Source organism: Athene cunicularia, assembly GCF_003259725.1.
Source record: "Athene cunicularia isolate RWA chromosome 13 unlocalized genomic scaffold, athCun1 chr13_part1, whole genome shotgun sequence".
Classification (NCBI taxonomy): Eukaryota; Metazoa; Chordata; class Aves; order Strigiformes; family Strigidae; genus Athene; species Athene cunicularia.
Window position 1 is genome coordinate 9,857,270 of NW_020799117.1, and position 18,666 is coordinate 9,875,935.

Genomic DNA, 18,666 nt, shown 5'->3' on the forward strand with positions numbered 1-18,666 from the left:
TCTGTTTTATCGACACCGTTCTTTATTTCTTCACAGCCTAACTCATCGTTAGCATAAAATAGCACACCTCCTCCTTATTTTTATTTCTCTTTTTTCCTGAACTGTGTATATCTTAACAATGCCTCTGCCCTGGTCATGAATACTGGGCCATGTTTTTGGTTTACCTAGCACATATGTTGTAAGGTATGGCACTAATTCAGGCCACCAAATTAAGTCTCCAGAATTGGGTCTTTCCCCTCAATCTTTCAAAGACCAAGTGTCTGCTAACCTTATTTGAAAGGCTATGAAGGAACTGATTCTATTAGCACTGAAGTTCGTTAGTACAGGTTCACAGGCTGTACCTCCTGACAAGCAGGATTTGCTCTGTGCAAATATCCCTTGGCTGCAGGTGGCAGTGGCAGGAGTTGGCCACTGCCAGGGTGGAAGGTCTCTGCCTGCTCCAGGTGAGGGTTTCAAAGCAGGGGTACAGGCAGGCTCCCTCCAGCACATCACTTGCACCTCCATTTCACTGGCACAAGCATGAGGCTTTTCCAAGGACAGCTTTGAGTCCCCGTGGATGGTTTCTAGCCTCGGCACAATCTCAAATCTCCCACCAACCCCAACAGCAAAGCATCCCTGGTGGCACTGGGGGAGCCCCAGGGCAGTACAGGCAGCAGGGGTCTCAAGCAATGCAGTACGCAGGGGACATGACTGCTCTGGGCCCCTCCTTTGTCACTGCCGGTGGAATTGTATTTGATAGAAGGAAAAAAAATGGAGACAAGGCACAAGCAAACATCAAACAGATCGATCTTGCAAGCAAACCACCTGCACTGGCCTCAGTGTGTGACTGCACAGAGGCAAAAGAAGGGAGCAACCTCTCAAGCTGGGTTGATAAGGCAGATGAAAGGGTATTTAGAAACTACTTTCTATCAAGTAAATAAAAGACTGGCAAATTTTAGGCTAGGGTTGAAATTTTAAAGTCTGTTCCCCCTCCCTTTCCTTATTTTTTCACCTTAAAAATATCAGAAAGACTACATCTACATACACATTATGGCTCTTTGAGAGAGCTCTTGTGGTCAGGATGAGTACATTACAAGTTTCCACTCAGCACCACTAAAACCTCTTTTCTCCCCAAGAATTAATTAGGTATTAGCATTAAACGGATAATAATTAAAAAAAACCCCACAATTTTCAATACTGATTAAAAGTTCACGCCCTTCTGAGCTGCTGTAGCTTTCCAAGGGCTTTAGTGTAAACCTCCATGGACCTGCAGTCACCCCAATCTTCCAGATTAATGACACCTCCATTTCCAAAGGAAAAGAGACAGAAGAAAAAAAGCAGTTTGCCTTAAGAACCTTTCAGGTCTTTCGTATCTATCCTGAGGAAATGAAAAAGGGCACAAGTTGGTTTCTTTCCTCTGCAGGTCACCTCTAAAGCTTGTTTAAATCTGTATCTGCTAAACCCAAGCCAAAGCACTGTCACGAAAAGTCACATTTCAGCACAAGCTGCTCTGCTCTTTTTCTGCAACCAGAAAATGCAGACATGACGTTTTTCCTAAGTGTTCAATATTACAAGACAGAATATAAATATCACAAAACAAGTTAAGTATCTTTCTAACACCAGGGTAAATGATCAAATACACTTGAAAACAGGAACAACAGAGCCGAGGCTTCAGTCATAGAGAAGATAAAGTTATACAATGATCCGGGAGTGAAGTCATTATGAAAAATGAGGGTTGGAAAAGGCTGACACAAACCTAAAATACAGCAGTAATAAATACTTCATCTGACTAGCAATCTGTTTAAACTTAGCAGTGACAGAAAGCTGCCTTCCGCTCCAACAAGAGAGTCCTGACAGAGACAGAGGCTGACACCTAGCGTCTAGCAGACCCGACAAGCAAGCAGGAGAGAAGGTGCCCAGCCACCAGAACAAGGACGATGAGCACAGCCGGTCTGACAGATCACCCCGGGGCAGGCAGAAGACGCCTGTGAGCACGCAAAGCCTCTCCCAGCCGCAACGGCAGGACCACGAAGGAAAAGAGCACTTGCAAGGGGGAAGCATGTACAGACACTGAGGAACAAGTAGGTGCAAAAAGGAAAGGCTGCACTGCAAGGACAAAAGCCACATTCCCGTCTACAAAGGAAAAGGTAGAGCTCCCCACACGGCCACAGGGTTATAAACTGGTTTGCCAGAGCTGGTGGCGGCCAGCATAATCTCTGTGCTCCCGACCCTGACACACTGCCAGACTACACCCTTAAGAGAAGGACAAGTCAGCTGGAAGTCTTTATCTCAGTTGTGCATTAATTGAAGACTGCCAGGCTGCATGATGGCCCCTACCATTTGCGAGCAGGGTATCAGCCTGTACACTTTTCCTCGTCCTTTCATAGTAAGCCGTGTGGCTAGGGGAGGAAGTCCCTAAATTTAAGAGGCACATTAAAGAGCAGTGCCTGCTTTGCAGAAGGGACTGGATGCTAAAATGGACAGAGGACCAGGACTGTTCAGCGGCGAAGCTCTTACCTGGCAGTAGCTGGTGGTCGGTTCATCATCGGAAGTAGAGTTCCTCTCTTCTTCCATGCTGTGCCCTGGACTCTCTGCCTCCCTCCTCTTCGAAGGGAGGAGCCAAGTGATGCTCTCAGACTCCTTCTGCCCATCTGGGTCTCCATCTTCTGTATCATCAGCAACCCCGTTCTCTGTGCTTATCTGCTCTCCTTTCCCAAGCTCATTCTGGCTCAAGGAAGAACTGGGCACAACTGGGTTACCAAACTCCTTCTTGTGCAATAGCTGCCTCTGAGCCTGCTTCAGGCTCTTCTGGTAAACCTCCAGCTGACACAAGATGACTTTGGTGTACTGGTTGGGGTCCACCCCTTTGGGGCAGAAGGGGATGCCCCAGTAATAGTGCACTGTGTCTCTCGCCTCCTCCTGCTTGTGCTTCTCCTCCACCGCATTCAGTACACAAAGCTCAGGGGTACTGTCGGGCACCTGGTTCTGCTCTGCTTGCTCTGTGGCAACACAGACTTTGGTGGCGTGCCTGGGCTGCGAGGTGTGTTTGGTACCTGCTCCTCCACCACTCCTCCTGGGGCTGCCACACCGTTCCGCAGTCCAGCTCTTCCAGATCGTGGCTGAGCTCCCAGCACCAGCCTCTCCTGCAGAATGGCCAGTGCAGGGCAGGGGCTGCTCTTTTGGTTTGTGGTCTGTTGCTTCGGAAGAGCTGGAGGGCCTTGTGAAAAGCCTCCGAGGTGTCAGCTGCCAGGAGCCTGAAGTCACCCTGCCAAAGGTGGGACTCAAAGAGATGAGGTCCTCTCTGAATGTGCTGGGTAACATGTTACTAGAATCACGTTTTGCTGGTGAGGATGGCTTTTCACTTGACCTTGTCACAGGCTGGCCCTTCCCCGGAGACACGATTATGCTGGATACTAGTGAGCTTTCAATGATTTCCTGGCTTAACCGCCTCAACACTACCAGGGGGCTCCGGGCGGCATCCATCTGTCCATTCTCATCAGCTCTGGCGCGCTGTGAGTGGGAGCTGCACTCAGAGTGAGGGGTGTCAGGGCAAAGCGCCAGACCTCCCAGGATCTCAGAGCCCTCTTGCTCAGTGGGCTGGCTTTGGCCTCGCAAGCCCAGCACTTCAGCAGACAACTCAGGGGTTGCATCAGAGGAGTCCGAGGGCTGACAGCTCTGAAAAATAAAAGGTTGATTCTCTGAGAGGCATGTTCTCTATCAAGAGAGCATACCAAGGGCTGCCTCAGCACATTGGCAGCTATCACCTGGACTGCAGACCCCACTGTCCTGATCAGAACTGTGTACCCCAAAATGGGGGACAGCTGAGGTTAGACTTAATCCGGCCCTCTCACTAGGAATGGTACAAAACAACTACCCTGTGACTGCTGTAGTTTCAGCTCACACTGGAAATAGCTAGGCCCCAAGTAAAGCCTTCTTTTGTGCAGTGTGGCAAAGCAGGCACAGAAAGCAATGTTGCTGAAGAACCCTAGTAAGCCTCTTCACAGAAGCGCACTTACATTAAGGCTCTCAGCAATGGCCTTCCTCAAGAGCTCCTCCTCTTCCTCTTCCTGACAGTTCACTTGCCTGGCTTCTTGCTCACTCATTTTCAGGGCCAGTGCAAACTGTTCCTCTTCAGTCATCTCTACAGCAGATGAAATAGGATAACGTCAAGTCACAAATGGAAGTGTAAGTAAACACTCAACATATATCCAACACGCTGGGAGAAATGTCCAAGGGTCCCGCCTCCCCAGGAGGGATGAAGAGCAAAACATCTAAACCTCAGCTTTCCTGAAATATGTCACCAAAACTGGAGCAGGCAACACTATGTAAAAAAGGCAACCCAAATCAGGAACTTCAGTTAGGGTTTCTACAGCAACCTAAACTCTGACTCCCTGGGTATATTAACTGCAACTGAACGTTTTATTTGCCCTCATCAAACACCACAGCCTACAGCTGTAGAACACATGTTCAAGGAGAGAGGAAAAGGACAAATTTCCAAAGTGTGCTCATTTTTATGTTGGACTGGCTCAGCAGCAAGGCAGGATAAAGAACACATCATCTTTGATACACTTTTGTACTAGCCAAATAGCATGTCTCACTGCCTTCTGACATGCAGATACCTGCAATACCACAGGAGACCTACCTGAGAGAAAAAGAGCTACATGTTGTTCATCCCGAGCCGCAGGTAGAAAGCTCTGTGGAGGATAATGTTACTTGCTTAGTGGTATTATGGAAGATCTCTCCCATGCATACATCCTCCTTCTGCTCACATCACCAATCCACTGCATCACTAAGTCAGTCATGCATGGGAAACAGGTTTCCTACAGTTTTAACTGCTATTTCAGCAGAAAATTTCTTCCTGAAATATTCCTCAGAGCAAACCAGAAGCCGAGACTGGCTATTTAGAAACAAAGCAGTTAGTTTCTTTGGAAAACACTTATTTACTTAGATTCAATCCAACACTTGCACTGTGCTTAAAATATACAATGCCTGCAGAATGGAGTGCAGCTTGGAAAACAACTCAACAGCACTCTCAGGAGCTGAAAAATACATCTTCTCACTTGAAACAAATTGACAGATTTCCTTCAAAACCCGCTCCCTCCTTCAGGCAGAATCCTGCACACGCCATCTCATGCATGAACCAAAAGGCTTGCTCTCCTATGGGCTAGAAGAGCTCTAAGAGATGCAATTTGAACAGGAAGGCCACCCAAGCACAAAATATGCCTTCGCTACAGCCAGTTTTGGAGAATGACGTTTCCCTGGATAAAGATGCATTCAGAAATTGCAGACTCCCATTTTCTAACCCATCGTCTTCTTATCAGCTGCCACCAACATAGCTCCTTCGAAGCAGCCTGGGATTGCACTGGTCTTAGCACAGCCTGTGCATCACGGCCCTGCTGCAGCGAGGAGCATCCTCACAACAGCAGGCTTGGCTTTGCTTTGCCCTTCCCCCAGCTCGTTGCTAATGGCAGGCTGGTTCTCCCCCACCCAAGCAGGATTTGAAGCATTTTTGGACTGTTCTGACTACCAGTCATAGATTCCTTTCTGTGTCCTACTAAATCAGTACTTAGCTTTGGGTTATTTGATGGGGTTTTTTTAAATTTCTTTTAAAATTAAGAAAGCGGTTGAAGTGAAGGCAGACAGCAGTGCACTCAAGGCTTGTAGGGATCTTTTGTCCTTGGACAAAGTCACTCTATGATGTTACAGCCAGGAGGGACCAGGAAAAAAAAAAAAGCATCCTTTAATGGAAAACGCACAACAGTCCAGTGTATGAAGAAGGCTCCTGTCCCCAAGAAGAGCAGTAATACACAGCATTTTCACAATAACAAACACCTCCCAATCATTCAGTAAATGTGTGCTGATTTGTTTCCCTGCCCAAACCATCACAGCAATCAGGCCAGATCCTGCAAACTCTGACACGTGCAAGAAAACCGGTGCATGTGATCAGTGTCCCGCAGCACAAGACTTTCCACGTGCTTAAAATAAAACAGGGGCCCAAACGTTCGCCAGTTCAGGCTATCAACATCCACGAAGCTTAATAAAAAGAAACATTTTTTGGCGACTTACTACTGTACATTTTGTTTTCTTCTCCCTCCCTGGCACAGTAATTTCCCCTCTGGGGACCGGGAACGTGCCAGACAAATGCTGCCTCTGGCAAAGAAACCAGAGACAAACAAGATGCACTTAACACACGTTCCAGTTGAGTAGGTGCTCCGGAGACAGGGAGATCTCAAATTTAGATCCACCTGGCATTATGGTAGGGAGAGCAAAGAGCAGCTCTGCTCATGCCTTCCAGGAGACTTGACCTGCTTTAAGCTGAGCGGTCCAGAGCTGGCGGCATTTTGTGCTCCATGTCTGATCCATTTCTCAGCACTGTGCATTTTATTAAACTGGATGTTGATTGCACCAGTCATAATTTATGAGGATTAGAAATCCAGAGTGTTGCGTTAGACCCCAACCGGTGCGTGCTAACAGACCTCTGGAGCGCTCTGGGAGCGAGCACTGAGCGTGCAGCAGAGGCGAGCTGTGCTCCCAGAGCAGGGCAGGGGTTCCTGCAGCCCTTGGGAGGAATGACCCCTCTCTGTCTGGGCAGACACGCTCCGTTATGCTCAGCTCACACACATCGCACACCTCGCAGAAGCCTGTTCCCACTGCCAGCTGGGGAAGCACTGGCACCTCCGGCTGGGAATTCTGCGTCTCACACTCCAAAATCCACTTGCCACACATCCATCCCAACGAAGCACTAAACCCCAGCGCCTCTCCAGGGACCAGGGCATCCAAGAAACCCACAGATGGGAAGGAGGGGTCAGGGAGAAACTGTTTTTAAGACATTGCAGCCCTAAACAAATTAAACCGTTTCAGAGCCTTTTTAAATGCTAATATGGCAATTTGCTAAGCGATTTATGTTCCATTTTGACATTTGCAAAATGAATTGGATGCAAAACCCCACTAGTTGTAGTTCTAACACTTACTAATAAGAGATTTACTCAAAAATAATGGAAATGCAGGATCTCAGTATTTCCACATATCCAAAGTGCAATTACAGTAAAAACATTCAAATGTGCTTTAAAGCATTGACTTCCTCCAGAGAAAGAGAGAGAGACTTCTTTAGGTTTTGTATTTCCATTTATCCTGTCAGGATGAAACGTCACAGATATATTTTAGTTATGGGTTTAGGTTAAAATTAATAAAACCACAACAAAGCAAAAATGGGAGGATATGCTTTATAACCAGAGCCTGCAAATATCTGAAATTTTCCAGTTTTGAGGAGAAAGAATTTGCTCTACCCAGAAGCACCAAATCTTTACAAAAGACCAATTTGCCTCACAATTCAAAGAATTTATTTAAAGACACTGAGAAAAATAATTACTACTTCAAATCTTAATTTGCCTAAAAGCAAACACCAAAAGTCTAATTATAGCTTTCTACAAATGAGAGAACAGACCCACCATCACACGTGCTTAAACAAGCGATCGCTCTTCGACTGAGTGGCGACAGGCACCCCCAACCTCCTGCACTTCGAGAAGGCAGAGATGCACACTTAAAAAAAAAAAAGGCAGCTGTTGCCCCAGGAGGAGAAGAACTAGTATCAACAATTTCAACATCTAAAAACACAGCAAAACTCCTCTGTTCTATAGTGGCTAAAGAGCCAGCCCTGTCTCCCACAATTTTTTGTAGGACACCAAACACCTTTTGCACAACACCATCTCCTGAAACCCAGAGCACTCAACAATGCAGTGAGGACACCCAACTTCAGCAACACCCTGTTCTTAGCACCTTACATTTGGTCCCATTTTAATGGCATCTCCAAGGGGGGTGTTAGCTTTTATTTGGTGTTCTGTTTCTTTTGGGAGATGAAGAAGAAAAAGGGAAAAAAAAAAAAGAAAAAAAATAACAACTCTTCCCCCATCTCTGACTTTGCTATCTTACTTGTTCGACACAGGACACGCACAGTGGGTTTCAACTCCCACAAAGAGCCAGGCTGTTTCATGCTATGGCCTTAGGCCTCTATTAAAAACAATTTAATTCACACAAGCCCTCTGAGGACTGACAAGCCCAACTGCTGCTGCTTGCAGAGCACTGGCGTGCTCCATTTTGTTCAGTGATTGCTTTGGGTTTTGCAGGAGACAACATCTCTCCCATTTTAAAAGACTCTGAATTTAACACGCTAGCTGGAGCGCTGCCTTGCGGAGCGCAAGAACGTGAGCGCAGTTCCTCTGGGACAGAGCAATGGTCCACCTGCCTGTCTCTAACAAGTTGTGCTGTCCAGGAAGCACAAGCAAGCCTGGCCACGCTCAGTGGTCCCTTCTGCTTGGACATCCCCAGCATTCAGAAATGTTGTTTGCAGAATACGAGCGGGAACATCCCAGCCTGTTCCCTCTGGCATCTGTTTATACACCTACTGTCCAGGAATGCATCTCATCCCTTATTAAAGCTACTGGTACTGACCCCTCCACAACCTCCTGTGACAAAAACTTACCGGAGTTCACTACATGCTGTGTGAAGTATTACTTTCTTTCACCTGTTTTAAACCTATCTGTCTCCTGCTATTTCCACTGAGTGCACGAGCTGGTAAGGCACTGCCTTCCTGATGTGAACTCTGATTCCACCTTCCTCTCTAACTGAGCAGCCCCAGGCTTCCCAGTCACTCCTCATAAGGCAGCTGCTCCCTCCCCTTCATGGCTTGGGCTGCTCTTCTCCGGATGTCCCCTGACTCCACTGTGTCCTTGAGATGTGGAGACCAGAACTGCACACAGCACTGTTGATGTGGGTGCAACAACACTTTATATAACAGCAAAATGACGTAAAACAAATCTCTTGTTCTTAACACCCTTCCTTATGATGCCCAACGTCGCTGGCTTCTCCAGCTGCCCCCGCGCTACGAGCAGATAATTTCACAGAACTGTCAGCTGCAACTCAGATCTTTCCCGAGCTCTGACTGCCAGGTCAGAGCATCACGACATTTCAGGGAAAGACAGCAGCAGAGGGGCCTGAGCAGCAAAGCAGTCTGTGACTGACAATGCTTTCAGATCGGCTTCAACCAGTTTTGAAACTCGGTGAGGTACCAACACCCTCACATACTTATTTTGGAAGTGCACCAGTCTGCGCACACACCACCTGGGGAGAAAACAAGTGACAGTGTGCCTATTCAGAAAGGCAAATTTTACCCCTGAGAAGGGTCTGCTCCAAGAGCTGTGCATCCCCAGCCACATCACAGCCTTTCTGCAAGGGAAATGATCTCTAACACAAACAGCAGAAGCTGCTCAGCACCAATCTACTTCCCCAGCCCCACACTTGAGACCTACGTGCAATTTTTCTTTTAGCAGCAAACTTCGTTCTATCCAGCTGCTGTTTTGTTCTCTTCTTTTGCAATCCACTCTCTTCCTTTGACTCCTGCTGCAATGGAAAAAAATATGGTGAGCGCATACAATATGTAAGAAATACTACCAGGCCCCTCCCCCCCACTACTCAGACACAAACACTGGTTCAAAAACAAGCCTCTCTATGTGTGTGAAATTTGAATTTCAAACATAATTCAAGCACATTCTGTAACTATTAAAAGCTGTGTGATAAGCATAACGAGCAAAAAGAGTTACAGACTGACATAAACAGTGAAGTAGGAGAGACAATAGACTTCATGCCAGTCACCACCATGCACTGCACCTGCTGCCCATGATTTTAGAGAGAATTTGTTTGGCCCTGCTAAAACATTGGTATGGGTAAGCACTCAAAATGGAAAAAAAAAAACCTTTTTATAATGGAACATCCCACACCTGTAAGCCAGGACTGTCTCCATGCAGCTTCTAATACTCTGCTCAGACAATTTTAGGTGACCAAAACTGGAATCCTAACCATGTTGGGAACCCATGCTAATGCACCCCGAGGACAGGAGAGCCAGCTGTATTTACTCCTGGTGCTATTCTCTCATTGTATTGCCACAAGTGTTTCATTTTTGAAGCTTGAATACTTCAGAAATTTGTCAACTCGAGGCCTCCCGGAATAATACCCACACAAACAACCTAAGTGCTTGCTGCTTTAAGCACATGGACTGCAACAAGAATGGTCGCAGGCTTAATTGGCACACATTTATGCAAGTTGCTGTCCTAATGGCTTAAGCGAGGGCGTACACATTACCGAAGGCTGGCACTGGGCCCCTTCCAATTTGTGTCTCTAAATCAGGTAGGATTAGAATCAAACCCAGTGTTTCACGCAAAGACCCACACCAGGCCAGGAGGGGGCTTCACACAGCTCCATCTGCAGCTGCAGGTGTTTTTGCTGTCTGTAAGACTCACAGCAAACTGGCCACACACTTGTGCCTCATACAGCCTCCGGTGCCAGGAAGGGGGCTTCAGGGTGAGGCATGTGGCTTGGGCTACTTTAATGCAAATGGATATACTGCTTATTTTCAAGCGTAATCACCTTCTGCGGTCCATCGGTCATGTTTCTGAACCTGTGAAGTCCTTTGGACTGCACCTCTATGCTCTTTTGTTCAAGACATCTCCAGCTTTAGTGTTATCTGTAGATTTTATTAATGTATATACACCACTTGCTCCCTCTTACAGATCATTAATGAGGATGTTAAAACACACACAGACCTAATATTGATCCTCTTGGCCTCAGCTCTACATCTCCACCAAATGAGCCTCTCTTCTGTTCATCACCAGCTTTTGCTGACAGTCTTTTAGCAGGATTTCAATCCAGGAATGTTACTATCTAGACCAAGTTGAATTATTTATCCAACTAAGATTTTGCAAAGACATACTATTAAGTGGTTTCCTGAAACCCCAATACATTACAGCTTTTACATGTCCTAATGCCTACACCATTGCTCACTTCCACTGATTTAAGAATCAGCTCACAAAACAGCAATCATGCTCGGCAACTCCACACACACATACTCATGCTCACACCTGGGGGTTTCTTCCTTTGACCGATTCCTTCTGTTCCCCACCCAGCCTGGTTTTGGTAGCCCGTTTCTAAGATCTGCCGCTGTGTCTCCAGAAGGCTGCTTCACAGCCAGATTCTCTCTTGCTAGAAGATGGATGCCTAGCTCACGCTTAGCAGGTGACATCCTTTCTCTTCCAGGGCCCTGGCATGTTGCCCTTCTCCACAGTTTTCCATAAACTACAGGTTCTTCTACTCTGAATTGCCCTGCCTTGCTCTGCAGCAGCAGCCCCATGCTGACCTTGCAGGCAGCTCACACCTAAGGGAGTGGGGAATAGTGTAGGATCACACCAGGATCACGCTAGGATTATATGCTGAAGGAGGTTAAGCAACAGCTCTCCCACTCTCCCCAAAAGCACCAACTAACAGTGCTAAACCTACTTCAGCTTAAGACAGGGGCGATTTAATCCTAGCAGGCTCTGTAAATCCCCAGCTCTTCCCTCTAGGCATCAATCTTCCCCTCATCACTCTTGCACTTGCCGGAAGGTCAACCCTGACACTCTCATCTGCAGCTCTCTTCCAGGGCATGGATGTGATTTATGAGCACACCAAACTTTCCACCATTGCCAGTGTCTGCTCTGTGCACAGGGACACACGTTTATAATATGCACCACAGGACAAGACAGGGCTCAAATGCCTCCAGGGCTTTGGAGGGGAATGGCATGACTGGTGCTGGGCGGGCTGCCCGGTTTCCCCACGCAGCCAGATACGTGCCTCGGTTCCCCATGCTGGGTCCTGAAGCATCTCGACATTTACAACGGTGGCAGGAGTAAAATTATTGCAGGACACGTGTTGTATGAACCTCATACATTTGAGAAAGATGTTTAAATTGCTTAGCAGTGTTCTACCGAACAGCCACAGTACAGTGAACCACTGAAGCAAATCCAATTAATCCTGATGGGCCAAAACATACACACACATCTCAATTGCAAGAATTCTTAAATCTTCTTTATTTTTAAACCCAGAAAATAAAACATACCTTTTAATTAGGATTTATGGCTGTTTGTACCTCTGCTGGGAGAGAGCCCCGCAGGCCCCAAAGTGCTCTGCATAAAAGCAAGCATGGATGGTAGAAACAGAAGGGGCCAAGAAGACAACAGGGCTTGCTCTTTCTGACCCAACCTTTTAATGCTCATCTGTCTACAAGGATAATAGGAACTCAGGGGGCCACTCAACCAACTGCCTTTCTAATAAGATCACTAGTCCAAAAATAATCTTAATCAATTAAAATATTCCCAAACTGCAGCCAATACTCTTAGTTACAAGGTCATCTCCAACACACAACTTCCAGGGGAAACTAATTATTATAGCAGAGGCGAGGTGGGAACAGCACACCTCTGCTCAGTGCCAGCCTGGAGAGTGTCTCTCCTCCTTTGCCGTCAATTTAAAGCATAACGGCCAGAAGGAATCCAAATTCTCTTCCTGTGTGTCAGGCTCTGAAGTTTAATTTATGATGCTCTCTTATGAGCAATTTCACTGTCAGCATTGTACACAGATCAAGAAAAAGACGGGTTTCCAAAGTTCCCTGCACATTTAGTGGAAGGCAGCCACTATTCTTCTTCCTTGCTTTTTTAACCTGCTTGGTTTCACCAGACAGCAGGAAATCAAATTCCCATTTAAAAAATGCTTTTGCACATACTTAAGAGAACCTGACTCTGCCAGCAGAAACAGATACAGCTCCATTTGCTTCTAAAAGCCCATAAATGGAAGCCAGTAGCCAGCCTCCCACATCCTGCTCCCTCGAATCCACATCATAAACCACAGAAATCAGCTTCTACTGACTCAGGGAAGGAAAGGCTACAGAAGAATGTCTCCATAGCTAACAGTGCAGACTGCAAAGTCAAAAGGTCTGGGTAATTTTACTGCTCAACAGCAGTTGGGACCATCTAACAACAGGGCACAGCCAAACACCACAGGTCCTGCATGGGAAATACTCAGATGAAAACCAGACTAATTTATTTTTAAAAGCCAATTAGATGTTGGAAGTGCCACGTTTGGCTCTAGCCAAGGCTGCTGCTGAAATTAATATCACACCCTACTTTATTAGTCTCTGACTTCAGTTCAGAATCTGTTTCAGTTCTGCTCTGTCTTTCAGCTCATTAGAACAAACCTGCTGGAAGTGGAGACTTGAACAACGAGACACCACAGGGCTCGTGCCAGACATGTAGTTCCTGACACACAGGAGGGAGGCCTCTGTAGAAAAAAGGGCTTCTACCGGGCTGTGAGGAGCCTGGATTCAGCCCAATCTGATTTCCGAGGAGTGCAGCAGAGCCTCCTCGAGAGCACACTCACACTGCCTTCTCCTCTGGGAAGGGGAGGCGGCGGGTCCCTCGGTACCTCAGCAGGGCCCGTGGGGACAGCAGGGTGCTGCAGCGATACTCCCACGTGGCTCCGCTGCGCTCAGATGGTCAGTGGTGCAAGGTGGGTGCTGCCATCCTCGCTGTGACACTTCCAGTGCCATAGCAAGATGCCTCTCAGGCCATGCCTGGTCCCAAGACAAGTGCCCACTGCCACAGCTGATGGAGAACATGACAGGGCAGGGGCTGGGTATTCCAGCAGATGCCCAAACACACCTCCCTCTTTCTACCAAAACCAACAACTGATCAGGAACATCAACACCCACTGCTCTTTATCCAGACTCCAAGTATCTCCAAACACAGGAATACTCAGGCAAAGGGAAGTTCCACACCAAAGGGAGGACAGGCTATGGATGCCATGCAGGAATGGATGGCACCATCACCCTGGAGTCTTCTCATATGTTCCCCAAGGGCTGGCAGAGCTGATGAATCTGGCAGAAAGAGCTTGTGAGACTTCATGCAAACTCTAAGTGGAGGCAGGTACTCCCAAAGGATCTACCCAGGAAAAAGGGACCCTTCCAAAAGGTCCCACAGCAGATCAGCAGCATGTGGGGATCAACTGCAGTGAAGGCTCCAGATCAAATAGGTTAGCACAACCACTGGGTCTCTGGCTGTGCTTGATGCTCATACTTGGCCAGGCCTCCTGCTGGGTGACAATCATCTTTCAGATGTGGCTTCAGAAAATCTTGGACATCAAAAAGTCTTTATCAACATCCCAATTCAAGCAGGAGGCTCATAAGACAGACCAGGAATTGCTATGCCTGGAGAGCATTGTTGAGCACAATTTGAAATATTGTGTATTTGTGAATGACCACCCACCTTCTGGCATAGAAAACCAATTCGCCGCAGGATTTAAACAGTCAGGGGAGACAAGAAACAGTTTGCTCCTTTGTCATGTTTGCATTTTTAGAGACACGTCTGCAGAAAGGTCATCTCCTCTTGTTTCCACAAAGCCAGAGAAACTGTTCTTACTTTGTCTGACCCTTTGCAAGAAGAAAGAAGCATTGCCCGAATCCAGGATTACATATATAGCAGAGATCAGAAAGCCCCATGTCCAGAAAACTTCCTTCTGATGCAGCTCTGCAGATGCCACAGCACAGACATGAGCAAAGAAAGAAAACTTGGCAAAATAACATGGATGAGCTTGATAATCTAGCATGACTGAAAAATTCCTGGGAGAGGCAGTCTGCCAAAGATCATCAAAAGTGAGAAGCTGGAGGCTTTCCAGGTGCAGCTGCTACAAGATCTGCTGGTCTGGAAGCAGAACTAGGGACTTGTTCTATAGATACCTGCCAAGAGACTGCCAAGGAAGAAAGCCATCGAATCAATGATGCCCAAATTGTCCTTGTAGCTTTTGATTCATAAGGAACCATGTCCTAACAGATGCAAGATTAATTGAGAATGTATTGTTCTCTAAAATTGCTATTGATCTGAGCTTCCCACACCTCTTCTTGAACACATAACAAGGTCTTACTAGAGCAAGAACAACAGTTACAAGGTTCGAAATTGCAATTCAACTTGATGTACACTGAAGAGCTGAGACAGTTACAGAAGCCAGACAGGTTTTGGTTTTTTTTGAGATCCCAAGTAAATCACATTTTTGGGTTTGATTTTGCAGAAAACAACACGACAAGAGACTGTGGCACTGGATCTGGAAGCCGATGACTCACAGAAAGAAAGAGACTGAAATGAATAAATCCACTCATTCAACTGAGTGAACTGTTGTCACTTAAACAGAACCTAATTGGCTCTTTAACGGCCTCTCTGAGCATATCCTTTTCTGTAATATGACCGATTATGCCATCAGAATTTATTGTTTATAGACAAACTTACAGAACAGTCAGGGAGCCTAACCTTTTTATAGATGTGTTTTAAGAGACGTTTGTTTCCTCTTTTTCAGATACGTGCACATTGAGATGAATAATTGCAGACAATAACAGGTCCTGATCTTTTATGTACTGCAGCAGCTCTTATAGCTGCTGATTTCTTTTTTCCTTATAGGTTTCACAATAAAGGCCAGTGATGCAGCAGACATCTGAAGTTAACTTAGCATATTGCAGAGCTAAGGGTTTAACCCCACTGAACTATTACTGCCATATGTTCCATTTCTTTCAGGGAATTTCCCAATGGGAAAGAACTCAGACAATGTGAAGAAAAAACATCCAATATCATTTGCCCTACAGCTTTTTACTGTTTATTTCTAGTGCTTTTCCCCTCCTCACATGATAATCGCCTTATTGTAGAGAAGCATGCTGCAGATGTGGGAGCGAAAGGGACCTGATTTAAGATCTACAGCTTGAGAGTGAACTGAAATGCTTTTGAAAATGGTGGAATTACAAAAAGCAGCTTAGGATTCCCAGTCACCGGCAAGACAGGGCAAAGCCCTAACAGTTGTACATAAAAAAATTAATTCTTAGTAATTTCCTCCCATGTACCTCACTCAGTTGAGGACAGATTCTCAGGTCTCTGGGTTTCCCCCTGACGGGAGTTCCTACACTCATCCCAACACCAGTGTAACAGACATCAATGTTTCAATCTTGTAGGGTAAGTCTGATGTTTTTAAGACAACGCTAAGGATCAGGGATCTGAGCCTTTATGTCTTAGGCAGGCACATCCACACTGCAGTTCACCTTTACATCCTATGGAAGTGGGTTAAAAACTCAGGCTTCTGTAATTCAGCAGCAGTTTACCACACACCAGCTGTGTCTGAACTACTTGCAAGCCTGTGTTCTGAATCATTTTCTTATCTATTTGCACATAATACAGAATCATGTTTCTATGGTTAAGCTGGAAATCAATCAAATAAAAATTATGAAAAAAGATTTGTAAAGGGATTGAGGAAAGGTTACTTTTAAATTACGTTTCAAATTCAGTTCTGAGAGGATTTGGTTATCAAATCCCAGACTCATAACTCACCCTCACGAAGCACACCATTCATTTCCTAGTCAAATAGGATTTGATTCATCTCACACGTAAGAAAAGGAAGGGCACAATACGCTCTGAGCAAAGCCTGACCTCGGCACATACAGGGTAGGATGCTCGGCCACTCTTCTGCAACAGCAGGGCCCAGCACAGGCTCTGGACACCACAAGCTGATCACTGACCTCTCCATCGCTGTCAGATATAACAATAAACGCATCCACAAAACTGCGCTTCTTCTTGGCATTAGCTGGGTTCTTCTTCTCTTCCTCCTCTTCCTTCCCATCCTGACCGCGAGAGTCCAGGCCCTCTGTGGGCTGCTTCTTCCTCGGCATCCTTCACTCTGAAACAGAGGGAAAGATTAAAAGCCATTTGTTTCCTTCCGATTTAGAACTCCCTTAACAGCCATCCTTTTTTTTTTTTTTTTTTTTTTCTTATTACAAAGCATGGTGGATTTAGTGTTATTGGGAGCCACATGTACTAGTCACCACTCATCTAGTTATGAATACTTTATTATTGCTGATTGCTAAGAAGGGGTTTCAGGGGAACGGCAACACAGACCAAAGCCACTCTGAATGCCCTTGCTTCAAAGCAATGAGGCTTTCGTCTTAAAGCTATCAGCAAACTCCTCCACAGCATCACTTCACAGCAGGTCTCCCACCCTCCAACACAGCCCAGAACTTCCCCTCCTCAGCCTCACCCCTTCACCATCCTGGTGCAGAACAAACCAGGCTGTGGCAGTGGATCAAGCTGAAACTTGCATGCCAGAAGAAGAAGCCACCACAGCACAGCCATTTGTCAGCTTTTATATTCAACAACACAAGGGGGAAAAGGCATGTTCCTCAAAGGATGCTGTTTTGCTCAGCAGCTCAGTGGAAGGCTGCACCCAGCACTATAAAAAGGGAAAATGCAGGAAACGGCTGTAGGCAGGTTAGAAACAAGACAACAGGTTTATCTCACAGCCTGGATTTCTCAATGAGCATCAGCCCCCGGAAGTCCTCTGCACAGACATGCCTGAACCATTCGTATTAAAGGCACTTGACAAGCAGGGAGGAACCTGCTGAGCATTATTAGTGCAAACCTGAGTGCTCTACGAGCAGCACAATTGAGGGCAGGTGCCCACACAATGCAAGCTAGTACTTCAGCATCTCCTTCCCTTGCCAGCCCATAGACTGTTGGAGAGAAGCTCAGCAAGCATTAGCTGCTTTGATCAAAAAGGACTCAGACGAGAGGATTGGGAAAGGTGGAGGAGAGCAGCAGGGCGGCACACAGAGTTAAATCACCCTCTCCTGTCTATGTTTGCTGTTTGGCAAGTAACTCGACAACAACATTCAGAGCTTCCTGAACTGTGATCTAAAAGAGCCTTAAAAAGCAGGCTGAGCACAACCAGCTCTGTTTAAGTTAGAATTAAACATGTGCAGAACGGTTAAGCAACAAGCCCTTCGTTACACACCAGAGAATGGCAGAGCTGGAAATGCAAGTCAAGTTGGCCGGTTCCCAGACCAGTGTCCTTCCACAGGATCATTCTGCCTTCCTTCAAGATCACTGAAATAGCTCAAATGTGCTGCTTAGATCTAAAATAAGAGTAAGAGAAGATGCGACAAAGACCCTACATTACCCAATATAGAGCCAAACCCTTCTCTGTAACACCACAAAATTGCAAACAGCCGCTGTGTGTAGAAATACTAATGAGCAAGAAGTTCAAAATCCCCATCAGTGCTAAGAACAGCAGTGCATTGCTCCATCTACAGTCCGAGGCAGCAAGGTGAGGCTGAGAGGAATGCATGCCTTCCCTCCCTACTATCTGCAGCCTTCAAAAGCTTCCTTAGCCTCTCTGCCTCCCTTCCTCTGCAAATACACGCACACACATGCCTAGAGACAAAAGATGATTATCCTGGTGAGTCATGATTTGCACCAGAAGGTTTGCTGAGCCCTCTGAAGACAGAATATTGTACAAATAGCATGCACAGCTCCAGAGGCAACTGCAACGACCACTGCAGTCCACAAACGTTTGCCTGCTTAGGAAGGGGAAATAAAAACAAGAACTGCTTTTGGAAAAGCACTGGCTCTTGCAAAACAAAGCTGTTCTGCTCCAGCTGAGCTGAACTCAGGTCTTGTTGGAATATCCTCATTATACTTTCTTCATATTTTATCTTCTGCTCCAAACGGTCTCTTTGCCCTCTGCCTGGAGAGATGAACCAAGCTTCACACCCAGCTGCTGAGAAGTACCCCCACAAAGGGAGTCCATCGCTGTAGGAAATGCTCCCTTATCAGAAGAAAAACACTCACACAGGCATTTTGGCACGGTGCTGGGGAGGAGCATTGGAGAACCGTGCCTCCAGTACATGAGCCTATGCAGGGTCACTGGTTTTGGAGAGACAGCCTATAAACCTTTTTACCACCAAAACAAAAACAAACAGCAACAAGCAACTTCCATGCTGTCTTTTTTTTTTTTTTTTTTTTTAAT

At 46.3% G+C, this 18,666-nt stretch overlaps 1 protein-coding gene across 6 annotated transcripts in view; it reads right to left on the minus strand.

Annotated features, from left to right (window-relative positions):
- UIMC1 (ubiquitin interaction motif containing 1) overlaps positions 1-17,672 on the minus strand; it is a 36,467-nt gene extending 18,795 nt beyond the window's left edge. For 4 of the 6 annotated variants that reach the window (XM_026858353.1, XM_026858349.1, XM_026858355.1 and 1 more), the window contains exons 1-5: positions 17,653-17,672; positions 16,385-16,542; positions 9,285-9,375; positions 3,996-4,120; positions 2,497-3,654 (exon numbers count right to left, since the gene is read on the minus strand). In XM_026858353.1, the coding sequence (XP_026714154.1) occupies positions 2,497-3,654; positions 3,996-4,120; positions 9,285-9,375; positions 16,385-16,534 (1,524 nt within the window). In that variant the 5' untranslated portion in view covers positions 16,535-16,542; positions 17,653-17,672. Of the gene's footprint in view, positions 1-2,496; positions 3,655-3,995; positions 4,121-9,284; positions 9,376-16,384; positions 16,543-17,652 lie in introns of those variants that run through there. The other 2 variants (XM_026858350.1, XM_026858352.1) reach the window with 2 other exon arrangements.
- Between the last annotated feature and the right edge of the window lie 994 nt (positions 17,673-18,666).